The following is a 16,877-nucleotide window of genomic DNA, read 5'->3' on the forward strand; positions in this document are numbered from 1 at the left end:
CAACATCTACAACATTGTATTTCTAAAAAGATGAGGGAGCAGGTCGACAAACCGAACACTCCGCGGAGAGTCGATCTGTGCAGGACGTGCTTGAATGTGTGTGCAGGGGGAGTGTGTGGCGGGAGCAGGGTGTCATGGCACAACAGAAAAAGAACAATTTAAAGTGTATTCCCTGCACCCTATAGGGAAGGCTTAGCACACGAGGCAGCCACAATTAAAGTAATAAGCACATTTGAAGTACAGTATTAAGAAGGCAGGGTCTTGTCAGGGAAAGCCGGGGTCAACAAATGTAGTGCAGTCATGGTTTCAAGCTTTTGATTTTTTCTCTTCCTTTTTTGTTACCCTCTCTTTCCCCATAAAACCATGGCTTTTTGGAATGGAAAAACAAAAAAATTGCATTCCGAAAAAAACAAAAAAAAAACAACAACATTCACATTAGCAAGATATAATAAAAAAATAAAACACCTTTGTATGGTAATCCACTTTCTGTTTGAAGGATAGGCAAGGAGAGGAATAGAGGATATCGGTTCAAGGCAGTCCTCCGTGACACTAAATTAAAATAGATATATAAAAAAAATGGTATGGACATTTTCTATTCTGTCCTCAAGGTGAGATTAGGTTTTTCTAAGTCGACACTGAGGAGAGATACCCAAACATCAAACAGCGGTTTGCAGCACAGGAGACTTCCGACTCGACCCGCGGGGGCGAGGGGGGTACACCAAACCTTAACGTCGGGCATCAGTCTCTTGAGAATACATCGTCAGTGTCTCACAGGGAGTCGATAACTACTCTGATTCCATCTCGGAACAGTTGGCAACATTGGGCTTTATTATGCAGGAGAACCTAAACATTTGCCGACTCATTTCTCAAACAGCGTGGTGTTGTGTGGCGCAGTGGTCGACTGGTTGGGGTTAAGGCATTGGACAGCAGCGCTGAGAGGCTGTGATTTAATCTCCAAAGCACATGGCGCCAGTTTATCAACGCTCCAAAGAAACATATCCCAGTGTCTATTGGTATAAGTCCATTATTATTAACCACCATATTATTAGGATCATGAGCAATTAAGATTCTCCAACCCACAAACCCACTTGATTTTGGTCTGACTTTTTTCATTTTTTAAAAACATTGGTCTTAACTCCTCCTTAACTGCAATTTCTTTTCCATGCGCATAACAGATTATATGAATGCTCCAAAGTCATTTACTTTACTGTCCATACATTCAGTGTGTATGTGTAAGAATTAGTAAGAAAACTGGTGGCAACCAAGAGATAAATAGCATAAATAGCATATTGTTTTGTTTGTTTTTTTTCCCCCACCACATCTACAAGTGTCAGGTTGCTGCTCATCACCACAAAGCCGACAGGAGCAAAACTGCATGAGACAAAAGAGACTGTAGTGTGTTTTGAGAGCGGCGTGGTTAAGTGGGGAGCCTTAACCAAGCAGCAAGAGCAGAAATCATCCCGAGAGAACACAGTGCAAAAGACGTCTGTGGTCTTCTGTTCTCTCAGGCTCAGGTCCCAGTTCCAGGACCCATCTCGTTGGAGGAAAGAAAAACAAAAGTGCAGGGGCCGGCAGACTGATGCGCTGTTACACTATTGGCTCTTCATGGGTTCAGGTTTACATTCAGCCTCTTGTCAGGAATGACCAAAAAGGCTTTGTATGAAAACTAGTAAAGATACTAGTGACAGGCAAACCATGTTGAAATGAGACCAGACAGAGGAGACATGAAGATTTAGTGGGTTAAATAAAGAAATCTTAGTATGCAACAGGTTGAGGTGGCAAGACCACGCAGGAAGATCGGTCTCTGCCTTTGCAACAGCACAGCCAATAAACACACATTTAAAAAAAAAACATTGAGAGAAAAATACAAATGTGGGGCATCTTGGAGTGAATGAAAACTAAAAAGCAAAACAAGATTATCCCCTGACAAAAATCCAACAAATAGGTCTCCTGAATAGGACTCCAATCAAAAGACACAAGCCTCTTGAACATCTCAGACCCCTTTAAACTGTTCCTGTTGAGAGGAAAATTCAATCAAGATCTTTTGGTCGTCTCCCTTGTTTGATTCTGAATGGGACCTTTGTTGATTTCTGGAATCACAATCAGCTGAGCCGGACACTCGGAACATTTCGGGCCGGTGGTGGACGATCATTTGTGCCTCTGCGTGTTCTTCTTTCGTTTTCGCTTGAAGAAACAGCAGCACCTGCAGACAGAAACATGTGGATGAGAAAATGGCTTCTAATGAGGCAAAAGAAAGAATACGCTCAAACAGCCTGCTTCAGTTACTTGGTTAATAAATATGAGCCTCACTCTAGTAAACAAATCTGGACAGATACATGAATCATAATAACGAAAACTGCAGCTGCCAAAGGTTTTGATTGGCAAAACACTAACATTAAAAAGGCTAAGATGAACTTGTTTCCACGCACCGAATGTTTGCATGTTAAGTTCACCTCCCACAATATTTAAGAAAAGAAAAATAAATGGCAGAGTGGACTGGACTACTTCTATGTATAAGAATGGAGCGGTGCACACAAAGAGCATAAGAATGATCGATAAACACATACAAAGACAAAGCTGTGGATTAAAACATAGGACAGTGACTGGGTACTCTTAAAATAATAAATTACAGTGTGTCATGCAACTAGAGTTAAATGGCCTGTAACTCAAGGAAAATATACTACAGAAAGAGCTTAAATATAACAAATGTAGTCTTGTGTGGTTAAATGATATGATAGTACTAATTTTCTTGATTGTTTCTGCACTGAAATGATGTCAGCTCAAACTTTTAAGTTTGCATGCCAGCTCTCAAAACTCTGGTGAAAAAGGGGCAGAGACTTGAAAGTACACATATCAGACAGTGTTCCTTTCAGTCAGGAGTACATTAAACTGCTGAGCCAGCAACAGACTAGGACGACAAATTAACATCTAACTCCTTTTTGCCCAGTCTAGGCTGGTCCACTCCCTGTCCCATGAGTCTGATGTGGACGAGCAGAGAGGGACTCACCACAGGTTGAGCATTTTCACGCAGCTACAGAAGAAGAGAGAGGGGAAAGAGTGTAAAGAGAAAAGAAAGATAGATTAATACAGCAAGACCAAGATGATGGAACTGGCCACATGCCACACTGACATGCACACAAACATCAACAAGACACCGGTGAACACAGAGAGGGGAGTTTGAGAGGTTAAAGAGGAAGGAAGGATTACAAAATATCTACTCGGCAGCTTCATACGTCACTTCACTATACCAAGTCAATGTGTCTTTAAAGCATTTCAGAATGTGGCAAAGTAACAGCTAATGTTAAAGATATGGGCACATTACTTTGATGTTAAAAAAAATGTGCAAATCAGTTGCAGGGAACATTTAAAGTTATTTGGTCATTTGAGCTGCGTTCAGACATTTTCTGAGGTCCAGACATTCTGCAGGAGGGCTGTATGGGAGAATACAAATGTCTGAGATTCTCCAAGATGTTCCAAGAATCACATAATTTGCTGTATCATCACTATGTTCCAGACTACGCCTATAAATTATTGAATTGAAACAAGTCATGTGTAACAAGTGTTCAATAGCCCTTTAATATAAAAAGTAGTATACGTAAGTGTGCTGCACAACTACTGTACGTAAGCTGGAAGATGCATTAATTTGGTTTTAATAACTGCACGTTAATGAAGGAAACTATTCGTGTGTGACACTCCTGGACCGTTCAGTCCATTAATGTAAATTAAAGATAAAACAGGCAACACTTAATACTCGTCAGAAATAACGAGAGCGGCAGGAAACGCACCAATCATCACCTCAAACGATTGTGTGAACTGGAAGGAGGAAGGGAACACAGTTTTACAGTACCAAGAGAGCTTTGGTACTGTTTTTGTCAAGCTACATACAATTTAATGAGGCATAAATGTGAACATGCACTTTTAAGACACAGGACAACTTGAGTCCATTTTGCTTAAATATTTCTTGCTATGGATTCATTTTCTTTAGCCACACAACAAGGAACAACCAAGCTGCCCTGTACTTGATATGGTGCAGCTGGAAAACAGCAGTCAGTTCAAGATAATGTCCTCCTTCACTAAAAATATGGAAGCCTTGGAATAGTATGTTTTGCTCAACGATAAACATTAAAACATGTCCTTTTCCTGGTTTCTTTTTTTTCCCCAACGATTGTGAACAATTTACCAACAGGACCAACAGATACATGGCTTCGTACTGAAGAGTCCTGGATTTTAGCCCTTTAAATATGAGTTGTGGAATATGAGGAATTAGGGCATTTAAAAGTATATTTGTGATGATTTTCAAAGCCAAAGTATATGTAAGAAAAAACAGAAGCTCTGTAACGCAGATGACCAAATTAATGAAATGGTCCTTTAGTTGGATTTTATTTTGATTTCTATGGAACATTTTGGCTTTATCCAAGTACACAACCCAAGAAAAATATATGACATTAGCTGTTCAAAGATATTTTAAATGAAATTAAATGTTACATATTATATCTGTGCTAGTGGAGCTTCTGTTAAGGAACGACTGCTTCAGGTGTGAGAAGCTGCATGAGCTCCGACTAACAAGTTAAGTGACAATGGTTTCTTTATAACCTAAAGTAGTTCAGAATAGAGCAACAACTAACGATTATTTTCATAATTGATAAATCTGTTGATTTATCGCTTCGTCCATAAAATATTAGAAAACCTTAAAAAATGTTGATCGGTGTTCGTCAAACCTGGAAATGATGATGTTCTCAACTGTCTTGTTTTGTCCACAAACCAAAATAATTAACTTTTAATGATTTCTTTGTTATCCAGAGTAAAGAAATTAAGAAGAAAATAAAATATAGACATTTAAGAAGCTTAAACAATCGGAAATCTTGCGATTAATCGATTATCAAAACAGATGACGATTAATTTAGTAATTGATTAATAATCGATTCATCGATTAATTGTTTCAGCTCTAGTTGAGAGAAAAACATATAGACAGCCAGTGGTCACACACACAATCAGACAGAGGGTCACAGTGGCAGAAGCAGGTGACAGCTGAGTGCGGGGGCTGTCACAATTCCACAGCATTAGAAAAGGTGGCGCAAGTGAGAGCGAAAGAGAGGAAGAGTGGGAAAGAGAGGAAGCAACAGATGGACATGGAGGAGAGGTGCATCGGGTGTATGACACATACTTTGCCTCGTCGACCACTTCCCCCTCTGCCTGAGCTGTAATCGGAGCATTGGAATGAACTGCCAGTGGATCATCTGCATTCAGTTCCCCGTTGGTTGAACTCACCACCTGTGGCACAGATGGGTGTTATTTCACATCAACCCATTGATCCTTTGTATTAATTCACAAGAGGATGTGTCAGCACGATGGATCGAAAGTTAATGTGGGGAAAACAAATAACATGTACTGCTGAGGCAGTAAAGAAAACACAAGAGCATTCATCATGTCACTCAACTTTCATCATCTCTGCTGGAGAAAAACAAGTAAGACAGGAGCAAAGAAAAACAAATCACAAAGAATATAAATGGCTTGTATTATTTCAGGCTTTTGTTTGCTGGCATCAGTCACTTTTTAAAGTTTGCTACCAGTGTGCACTATTTTATGTTAGGATGACTCCCTGCATTAAGTTTTCAGAGTCAGAAATGTTCACTTGCTCCACATACACACTTTACAGGACATTTGGTACAAGTAAAATTCAAAAGTGTGGGTGGAGTTTGAGACGCCATGACATGGAAGACACGAAATGGAGGCACAGAGATCATAACATAACTGGACAAAAAATGTAAAGTAAATCATTTGTTCTCCAAGTCTGCATTATATTTATTCATCTTGAACTCGTTTTGTAGGAGGGTGTAGGAGTGGTACATCATACTACTCTGTTCAAGTTTAAAAATGCATAAATTTTGCTCTGGATGTGCTCGTCGTCCACATTACCCTAGTGATTTAAAAACGCTGTTGGCTCTGTTTCTGGTTTGAAAACTAGGCGTAGTAGCTTGGACGCAAATGACTTCTGAAACAGAACTAAAGCTGGACAAAGACTGGTTTTAGACAGCCTCTAAATGACTAATTTTAATCATTTGTGTGTTTAATAATACAAGGAGCTGTGTACCCATGTGTCCACACAGAGTCCAAACTTTGATTCTGGTAAAAAATGTTTAAATTATATTCTAAAATAATAAATAAGATGTAATCTCTACAACAATAAAGCGGTCTCCTGAAAAATAGAAAACGCAACATTATAGCATCTGATAAACCATTAACCTGTAAAAGAAATAACATCATTATTGTAATAAGACAAGTGTACACAATTGTACACAGGTGTATACAGTGTTTAACTTTGTAAATCTCAGCATAATAAATCAGATTGACTGCCAAACATGTTGAAACAGCATAAAAACGCCTAGAGAATAGTTGCCAGATACTGAAACACTATTAAGGGAAAGACTTGTTCATGTCTTACCAAATCAGTACAGCTACCACAAGCCACTCGACTTTGCACAGATGGATTATAAATGTGCTTTGAAAGACAGAGCGTGTGGGATGATGGCTGGTGTGCAGCTGATCACAATGTCTGCAAGAACCACTAAAGAAATTCCTTTCATGGGTCTGGCGGACATTTTGGTTGAGGTTTTCTTTTTCAATATTGGACACATTTGTCTGTCAGACACTGTTTCAAAGTTAATGGCATTTAGTTTGACTAAAGCAGAGGTTCTCAAACATTTTATACTAAGTACCACCTGAGAAAATACTGAGCACTTGAAGTAACGCCATTATCACCACCGTGAAAATACAGTGGTGTAAATAGGCAGAGCAAAAGTCTTTTCACAGGAGGCAGACTTATTCACAATCAGATCATTTGCGCTCTCATGATCCTCCTCCTCTTCCTTATGTATACTTCAGACACTTTATAGCGAAATTATGTGAGGAAAATTAAGTCCTCAGCTCCACTCTGATCACATAGCCTATAGAACAGTATTTCTGATTTTCCTCCAAAGTACCACCAGAGGAAGCTTGTGTACCACTGGTGGTACATATCTCACAGTTTGAGAACTATGGTACTAAAGCATTCACTGTACACACCTATGCAAAATTACTAGAGAGGGACAATGTGATAATGGCAAAGCGTTAACTTCAACCAAGACATTCCTTTATGCACAATGACCCTTCACGACTTAAGAGCATGCACTTAGCAAACTAAGCCAGGTCTCCGTGCCATGCAAGAGCCTTTGTGATCTTGCGAGGAATTTCCAAGCACCACAAAGAGTTGTATAACCTGAAATCAAAAGTCCGCTACCACGACTGCTGCTCATAAAGCTAAAATTAAATCACCATCTGTGGCGGGCTGCACCAGATGACATACACATGGTGGTGCAGAAAAATAACATTTCCCAGCCAGGGGTAAAAGGGTGAAGGGTGCATGGTTGTAGATCTGTCTCACAAACAAATGAAAACTAATGTTAACCAGGAAGAGTAAAAGTAAGTTGACACACCAACAGCAATGATTTGTATTCATTTGTCATTGATTCCATTCTGATCAATAGGAAGAGTAATTTCAGGTAAATTTCTGAGGATGAAATAGTTTGTAGGGTTGATGGTGCAGTTTGACAACAATGTGGGCCCTAAAACAAAACTGCCCCATTTCTCAAATAATAATAAATAAATAAGGCTGACCAACTCAATATTGAGTTGTATGCTAAAGTGCAGCCTCTACACTGATTTATAAATACAAGCAAAGTCCTTTTTGCTCTTTTCCTCTTGTTTACAGGCCACATCTTTGCATTTGATCCTGTGAGACAGATCTGACTCCATAGAGACTGGATGGGGCCTGCTGGTTGATCAGGTGAGGGGTGTATACCTGCACTGATCCCCCGTGCCTGTCCGCTGCCAGGTGAGAGGTCAAATAGGAAGAGTTTGCTTGGCGTGTGGGCTGCAGCTCCCATGCTCCTCGTCGATCTGAGGCTGCTGTCTGCTCAGGGGCGTCGGTGATGGGAGGTAGGTGGTAATGGTGTTGCAATTGAAGAGGGAGGGGGGGTGATGGAATAATTGTGTTAGGAAAGATGGGTATGTAGGTGTGCGAAGCCAGGTACCATGCAAAGCAGCATCATGAGAAATGAAGAAAGGCAAAAAAATTAACAAAATCAAAGTGAATCAAAATCAAAGCAAGGATTCAGCCACAGAACTGAAACAGAAACTAATGAGCCTGGTTTCAAATGGAGGTAAGATCTTACGTCTACAATTTTTATGAAGATATTAAGCGCATTCAGCAGTGACATCACTGGAAAAGGCTTTTAAGATCTTTAATCCATGGATGTGTTTCAAAGTTTCATTCACCCAAATTTTACATGAATTGAAAACGTGAAACCTGACACTTGACGACAAAATGCCGAAACATAAATAAATCAGATGCAAGGACGAACTGTAGTCCCTTGGAAATGCTGACCAGAAATGCAGAAATACACCTGCAGTGACAACTTGACCACATTTTGATGGTTTCACCATGATGGAAAATTATTATTGTTTCATCATTATTTAATAAATTACATTAAAATCCATATTGTATTAAGTCATAAAATGACAATTATATGTCATCAGAGATTAAGGAGACATGTTAAACTGATATACCGGCTTCCCTGGTATCAGTGCTACAGCCAGTATGATTGTAATTGAAATAGACATTTATAAGCTCGAAACTTTAATTAGAATTTGTGTTTTGGCCCAGTTGTGGGATACTTTCAATGAGCAGAATTCATTTTACGATGTCCCAAATAAGAATACAGAGATTAATGGTTTAAAAAAAATAATGGATCCGTTTTGGAACAAATGGACTAATCCTCCTGGCTGTAACTGACCTCGATTAACTCTCTGTTGACAATGTTGTTTATGTTTGTGTTACAACTTCCCTTATTCACATTTGAGTTCTTTTTCCTAGCATTTGTTTGATACAAAGCTAGAGGTGTTACCATAGTGTCTTTCTATACCATGATCACAGAGAGACACTCACAGTCATGGTTCTCAGAGAACTGGGGTTATGCAAAACAACCGAAAGATTTTAAGGGTCACCACTCAATGAACATCTTTGAAAGCAGGCAAATAGTACTGGCAAATGGTGTGTGTAAACATAATCCTTGTATATGTATACATGTTGTAGTGCAGGGTTTCCTTTGCTTTAACATACACACATGCCCATTTCTAAGAACATCACCTAGCATACCTGATTTCTGATTGGTTGATGCTGCGAGGGCCGGTCTCTGTGAGGGTGGCTCTCTCTCGTGACAGCAGACACTCCAGAGTCTATGTGCACAGACCCCACAGGTGTCGGCTGAGGGGAAAATAATAACGTGGTCAGGCAGTTTGCTCAAGACTAGTGTGTTCACTGACTTGATGAGTTAGTGTGGTGCTTACTATCTGCCGGCCAACCCAGTCATAAGTGTAGTCGAAGGTGTATCCTTTACGCTCAAACAATTCAGTGAATAGAGTCCTCAGATATTCATAGTCTGGCTTTTCAAAGAAGTCCAATCGTCTCACATATCGCAGGTAGGTGGCCATCTCCTCTGTTTTAAAATAAATAGATAATGGTTAACCCTTTACCATTGTGAACATAATTCTAACTATACTACACAATTACTATGGTCAGATCACATTCAATGATATTATGATCATTTTTAAGCTGTACATCCTGATCCATCTGTAAACTGCAGCCATGTGTGTACCTGGGAAGTTCTCACAGAGGACTTCAATGGGAGTGTTTCGTTTTGTGTCTCCGATCTTCTGGTATCGCTCTTTCAATGTGTCGGCCTGCAGCAGAAAGAAAAACATACAACATGGTGTTCTAATGAGCACTAAGCAGAATTACATAAACAAAAACGGTCTACTGGATGACACTAAATTGACCAGCGTTTACGGTCCAATGTATAAGGTCACACAAGCTGTGGCCTCATTTCTTACAGCTGAGGTGAAACTGAGGTTTTTAAATATATTGATATATTGTATATAAAATACATTATTTCACTTGTAATGATGTCAAGTACTTTTCATACAGACAGTTTTAAAATTCATTTTTAAATGTATTAATCTGGTTGAATCAAATTCTCTCGTGGACTTTGGAAACACTCTGTGCACCTACCTTTAGTCCTTGCCAAGGTAGACTCCCACGAAGGAAATACATGAACATGTGGCCTAAGGCCTCGAGGTCATCTCGCCGGCTTTGCTCTGTGTAAACAGATTTCATAACATTTTACTGAGAAAGTTCAAAAATGAAGAATGAAGATCAAAAATTAAAGCAATTACAGAACCAATAAAACAAAATGAAATTAAACGTACCTTTGCCTAAATGTGTATTGATGGACATATACCGAGCAGTGCCAGTCAAACTCTTATGCTCCCTGTATGGAATGTGTTTTTTGGTCTCGGGGTCGATGTATTCTTTGGCCAAGCCAAAGTCAATGATGTGGATAATGTGTTCCTTTTTATTTCCTTGCCGTCCAATGAGAAAGTTTTCAGGTTTTACATCTCTATAGATTAGGTTTTTAGAGTGCACATACTCCATTCGAGAAATCTGGGGGGAAGATAACAGCACAGTCATCAAAACATTAAAACATCAACAAAAACCATGTATGCTCACAATTAAGGCAACACAGTCAACAACAATGACATTTCAGCTGAACAAACTTTTTTAATGTCATCATATATAATGCTGTTCTTGAAACAATGCTTTCAGCATTATTGCAAATTCCTAGGGCCATCCCATGCATTTTTACAAACCAAGATCATTTCTCTGATAATGACCAATGGCCCATTTCCACTATGGTCCCAGCTCGCCACAGCACGGTTTAGGTTGGTTTTCCACTACAAAAATAGTGCCTACTTAACGTGGGCGGAGTCATCGCTGTGCGGCTGCATGAAACTGCGGTAACTTTGTTTTACACACGGCACACAAACTAGTGACTAATGACTTGTAAAGCAGTTGTCATCAGGGTAACTGAATCATTACAATCAGTTAATTAAAAATATATGTTCAGTATTGTTGGTTTTAATGTCAGTAGTGTCTGCACTCTGACCAATCAGTGGCCGGCAGTCTGGTGACATCACGCATATTATCACCACAGCTCGCTTGAAACCTTGCCAGAGAAGGGACTAAAAACGTATCTGGTGCCAGATACTATGGAAACGCAACTTAACCGTGCGGAGGCGAGGTGAGGTGAGCCGGTGGAAACGCGCCACATGTCTGTAAATGAAGATGGACGGTGTCACAGCTCTTCACAGTGAAGCCAAACCATTTTAATAGATAGATATAAAAACTCTGTGTTAGGGGACAGGGTGCGAGCCTAGAACTAAAAATCCCACAAAAGTAGTATATTCATATGAAAGACCTATACTATGAGTAATATAACATTCACTCTTATGACGAGTCAAAGTCAGAAAGTCACGTTCATGGACTTGAAAGAGACAGATTGAAAGTATCTTACAATTCCTTCAGTTTTAAAGTGCAAGCCAACATGCTCTAACATGTTGCTTACTAGGGCAACCCATTAAAAAGTAAGACTGATATAGTGGATCATTTTTATTATTTATTACACAAACAACTACACAATTTCTTATTCATCTTTTTAATTTCTATAAAATGCCATAAGTGGGTTGAGGTTTTTGATTGCTCATTTGCAGCTTGAGAAACACGAGACTCTGCTCTGGGTCCCCCAACTCACCATCTGTTCTACATACAGATGGTTTGGACACTGAGCAACAGCTCAATCGTCAACTACTGTTAAACGTCAAATGATGTATGGTGATTGTTTCACTCCGAGATGCCCTCTGTCTTGGGCTTAAAGGTTCATCGCTTGGCCTTATAATTTGACCAAAAGTCACAAGTATATAAAACAAGTCTCCGCGTGGATGCAACGGATTTCAAAAAAAGAAGTCAGACTTCGAGAATAAAGTCTCGGAAATTTACGATATTAAAATCGTGACAATAAAGTTGGATTGTTTATTGAGAAACCACTCTGAATGGCCTGCTGATACGTCCACCAATAACCCTTCAGTGGACCAGCTATTTTCCCCCTCCACAAACCTATAGTACAATTCCACAAAATGCTCCAGAGCCCTCATTTTAACAACTCTCCTCTTCTAAAACAACAGGTTAGAATATTAAGACTTTATTCTCATAAATCTAAGACTTTATTCTCATAAATCTAAGACTTTATTCTCATAAATTTAAGACTTTTTGTGTGAATTTTTTTCTTTCTCAATGTGGCCCTATTACTCTGTGAACGGGCACTAAATAACTAGCTATTCCAGATTAAGTAAATGGCAGAGTAAACTCGGCTGTCAAGTGATTAAAGTTGACTCTCATCTGAGAAAACATTTTCCATATTAGTCCATTTATCGCACATTTATATATTTTCTTGTTTGTTTTGTGGAAAGAAAGTATTGAGTAATTAATCAAACAGTTACTAAGAACAAAATATTTCTAACTAGAGACAACACTTAGAGAGTCCAAACCTCCATCAAGATTTGTGTTAAATCATCTCCAAAATTTCTTTGTTGGGTCATTAACTACAAATTTAAATCCAAATCCTTTACTTTGGCGCTGTTTCAGACCAAAACCACACCCGCAGAACACGGACTGTCTTGTGATTGGCCAGCCAACGAGAGCTTTCCCCCATTCTTGTGATTGGCCAGTTACCTGGAAGTGACGTAATTGGCACGTCAGCTCTCAGACCTGCAGCTCCCCCTCTGGAAAGGCGGATGCACCACTAGCAATTATCAAAACATTGAGTAATGCCGTCGTCACGACCCCTCGCCGTAATCCCTTACGCATTTGATCCGGAGTCTGACCCAGAGTCAGAAGACACTATGACAAGTGAACCACCTCCACCGCAAAGACTGCTGCAGGACACCTGTAGCTTGGATAACGTTGTGGTTACTGAGATGATAAACACACATACATGCAAATGAAACACGAGCGAACGCGTGTAGCTTAGCCTGTAGCCGACTATCGCTAATGCTAAACGACAGAACAAGAACACAAAGACAGTTTTACGGTTCGTAAATATTGTAATATACGTATTGTTGGCACTGCTCCTTCCTTTAGATGAAGTTTGGTGCTGTGTCCTGTGGGGCTGTAAAGTCCCGGTCGACTGGTCGATTAATCAATCGATACCTTCTGGTTCAACACAAATTCTGATAATTCGACTTTTTGCCGTGTTCATTTCATACAGTCTATGGTTAATTTGACTTTATCTGGAGGAATGTACCAAGTGCTAATGGGGGTGTTTTCAGAGCAGCCCTGTTCCACAGATCACAGCGTGATCACCCTTGTTTTCAGTATTTTGGATTAGCCCAACCCACAGGAGACAGAAAGACTACAGAACGTCTGGTGGTTTTATTCAATGTTGAGCTACAGTCAGTCCTGCTCTAACATCCATGTCAAAGACATCAGCAGTGTGGCAGCATTTTACAAAAATAGATGGCAATAAAAAAAGTCAAATGCAAAGTTTGCCAGCAACAGTTTTCATAACACAGCTAAAAACATGTATAAAAACGGTACGCTAACTGGTCTTCGTTATGTTGCGCCACCCGTTTCGAGTACATGATTAAACCAGAATTGGCATATTTCAATGTTTAGTCTGATAATCATTGATTTGTTTTTTTAACTGCAACAACGGCAGCGATCTATTTGTGTCTCAGCCGCGAAGCTGAGCTCCTATGTTCAGTCTCGCTCTGGGCGAGGACATGCACAGAGACAAATAATCTAAATATTCCTTCATTGTTGATATCGCGCTGAAATCAACGTAGTATAGTATACTATAGAATATAGTATATTTTCTGAAATTTACCCCGACTAGTCGATTCTGAGTTGAAATTTCAGGGCTTCAGTCGACCATGAATTTCTTTGGTTGATTACAGCCCTAGTGTCCTGCTTTATATTGCCCAAAGTTTGTGTATCAATCCTCCGTGAAGTGGTTGCCGCAAACATGGAGGTATTTGGGAAATGTAGCAGGAATATTCCCATCAAATATGAAAGATATCCACTGAGCTTTTCTTTGCTCATTGGCGGGGAGCTTGTGGAGCGCCTGGTATTGTTTATCACAAGCCAGAACACAGCAAACACTCGCTGAACCTTTTTTTGACATGTTCTCAACCGATATGCTCAGCAGAGCGAGAGTAGTTCTTCTTCTTCTACGGTTGAAAGTACATCTCCCGGATGTGCCCGGACTCTAGTGCACGGACTAAGAGGTGCTGCTGCTTACAGGATTGGTGAGATTCGCCAGTGACGTCATTAGTCAACGGAAGTGCCTTGCCGCTTTGTAGATCTCAGGAAAACAATAAAACCCTGCACTCTCAGCAGTGGCTAAACTGATTCTTAAGGACTTTTAGGGCTTCATAGACGAGGTAATGACGCAGATACACACCCAAACGCAGCGTTAATTGGCACTTCCGGACTATGGCCTCTTTAAAATTGTACTACTCTTTTACAGACAAAAAGACAAATGTGGCCAAAATCATAGCCTCCTTAGAGGCCGGAGGTAATAATAACAGAGGAACATGGCAACAGTGTTGAGTGTAGCATGACATGTTAATGTGCTGTACTACATTCCCATACTGAAATCAAATTTACTATCATTTGATTGTTTGATTTGGTCTGTGGACTTAATTTCCACATTTTAAATACTGGCATTACAGCAGTCATATTGAATAAGTACATTTCATTTGAAAAATAATTGAATCTGTTACAATAATGTGAACTCACCAACTGAATTGCTATCATTAGGACAGTCTTCAGTGAGAAGGTCCTGTCACAAAGGTCAAAGAGGTCCTCTAGACTCGGGCCCAGCAGCTCCAGAACCATGGCATTGTATTTCCCACAGGGCCCAAAGTAAAACACCTGAGGCACTCCTTCTGCTAAAATACAAAAAGAAAAGGGTTACTTTTATAAGAGATAAAAATCACAAACATATCAACAAAGTTGTACTTTTATCTTTATTTGTCAAAGTAATGACACTTTTTTATTATGAGTATAATGAGTTTACAAGTACAAAGTTAAACAAGAGGACCATTGTTAATAGCTTTGAAAGTTAATAGCGAACTGTCATGAGGAAAAGTAAACATCAACAATTGGATGATAAAAGCAAGAATATGTCTTCAGGTTTTTCCACTTGTATTTCTTAGTGGGGATTCCCAGAGATTGGGTGGCAGCAGTGTTTATTATTGCTGCCTCTCTTGACTAATGATATTTGTAAATTCGTTTCAAGGTAACCATGAGCCCGGACAGACAGGAGGAGGGTCACCATGAGGTTACTTAGGACAGAGAGCAGAGAAAGATCACAGGTAAAACATTAACCTAAAATTAAAATTCACTGTAAACGTTGGTCTGCAACTGTTTTAATTATCTGGTTCATGCAAACTCCACTACAGCCATACGGCAGGGTCGTGATTAGCCCAATTCCCAAAATAAGTGGTATTTAATTATTTTCTGAGCGTTTAAAACTGTATTCTAAGTCATATAAGGAGAATACAAAGAATACCAATCCAGGTGTGTTGTGCTAACACATTAATAGTTCACACAGTACGACATGACAGGGGGCACACATGCTCTCAGCTAGCATATGGGCTTGTATGAGTCATGTAGTGCTCCATCTTGTATTTCTGGACACCATTATGCAGTTCTGTGGGTTGTTAATTATACCAAAGGAATGAGTGCCTTGAAACCCTGGTTGTCTGTAGGAGGCCTAAAACGTGTCAGATTAGAGATATACTGTACATAAGTGGGAAAATGTCTGCTCAATTAAAAACAAGGCTGCTCAAGCTTTTTACTAACAAAGGGAAAACCAGCAATGGCAGAACCATCATTATATTCAACAAAACAACCTTAATCAGGGATTGAATGCATGCGCCCCATGGTGCTAATTATACAGAGGACTCAAACCTTGATGAAAGATGCCAATTTTGTGGGTACCTTTTACAGCTGTTTTTTTTTTTTCTTCAATTACCAAGTTCATGTGAGAGATGACATCTAAAATCGTATCAAACATTACACTACACTACACTACAGACCAGACCAACACACCTCTATTCCTACATATGTATTTATATATGCAGTTGTATTAGATTTTAAATTTAAATAGTGATGGATAATTTATAGTATGATTTTAGTATTACCCCGAGTTGACTGTCACTTATTCAGGCAAATAAGAAATAGTTGTGTGGTATCAAAATTACAACTACAAAAGGTTTTCCTTAACACAAATATATCAGTTCTGTCATTTCCCTATACATTGCTGTGATCAAGTCATAATTGTAATGAATAAACATGTCAGGCAGGTTCCACACTCACTCATATCTCCCTCCAAACTACATAATTATTCAACCAGCTGCCAAAGACCAGGTGTTTTCCTGAAATTGTGATAGGATCTTTGAAAAGTCCAGAGCATGGATGTTTTATTTGGATGATCTGGTTGTTCTGTAATAATGGCTACAAAAATCCATCCAAAATTAAAATTGAGTTACCTGTTGTAACTGTGTAACTCAGAAAGGCATTTTCTTAACAACAATGCCACACATGTGTCACAGCAATAACTAAAATGGCAGTTTCTGTATGCATATCTTTATAACTATTGGGGAAAAAAATGTAGTCTGCCACAAAAAAGAAGTTGGGATGACTGTGTGGTCCTTTGTGTGTTGATCTACATCAGTGTGCCTGTGTGGGTTTCCTCCCAAGGTTCCTAGAAATGGAGGTCATGTGAATTTGTGACTCTAAACTGACATGAATGTGTTTCTTACTACAGATGTATTAGCTCTGTAATAAAGAGGTATTGTCCAAAGTGCACCCCATGATTCACCTACCTGCTGCAATAATATCAAGTCAATAGGATAGGCAGTTTCAATATTATTGTACAGAT

General features: G+C 39.4%; 1 protein-coding gene across 4 annotated transcripts in view; it reads right to left on the minus strand.

The window, feature by feature from the left end:
• Positions 1 to 414: 414 nt before the first annotated feature.
• csnk1g1 (casein kinase 1, gamma 1) overlaps positions 415 to 16,877 on the minus strand; it is a 28,388-nt gene continuing 11,925 nt past the window's right edge. Inside the window, exons 5-14 of one of the 4 annotated variants that reach the window (XM_044030629.1) lie at positions 14,729 to 14,880; positions 10,303 to 10,537; positions 10,106 to 10,191; positions 9,693 to 9,777; positions 9,385 to 9,533; positions 9,194 to 9,301; positions 7,838 to 7,948; positions 5,165 to 5,271; positions 3,008 to 3,031; positions 415 to 2,203 (exon numbers count right to left, since the gene is read on the minus strand). In XM_044030629.1, the coding sequence (XP_043886564.1) occupies positions 2,149 to 2,203; positions 3,008 to 3,031; positions 5,165 to 5,271; positions 7,838 to 7,948; positions 9,194 to 9,301; positions 9,385 to 9,533; positions 9,693 to 9,777; positions 10,106 to 10,191; positions 10,303 to 10,537; positions 14,729 to 14,880 (1,112 nt within the window). In that variant the 3' untranslated portion in view covers positions 415 to 2,148. The remainder of the gene's footprint in view (positions 2,204 to 3,007; positions 3,032 to 5,164; positions 5,272 to 7,837; positions 7,949 to 9,193; positions 9,302 to 9,384; positions 9,534 to 9,692; positions 9,778 to 10,105; positions 10,192 to 10,302; positions 10,538 to 14,728; positions 14,881 to 16,877) is intronic. The other 3 variants (XM_044030631.1, XM_044030630.1, XM_044030632.1) reach the window with 3 other exon arrangements.

This window comes from Solea senegalensis, linkage group LG7 (genome assembly GCF_019176455.1).
Source record: "Solea senegalensis isolate Sse05_10M linkage group LG7, IFAPA_SoseM_1, whole genome shotgun sequence".
In the NCBI taxonomy this organism is placed as follows: Eukaryota; Metazoa; Chordata; class Actinopteri; order Pleuronectiformes; family Soleidae; genus Solea; species Solea senegalensis.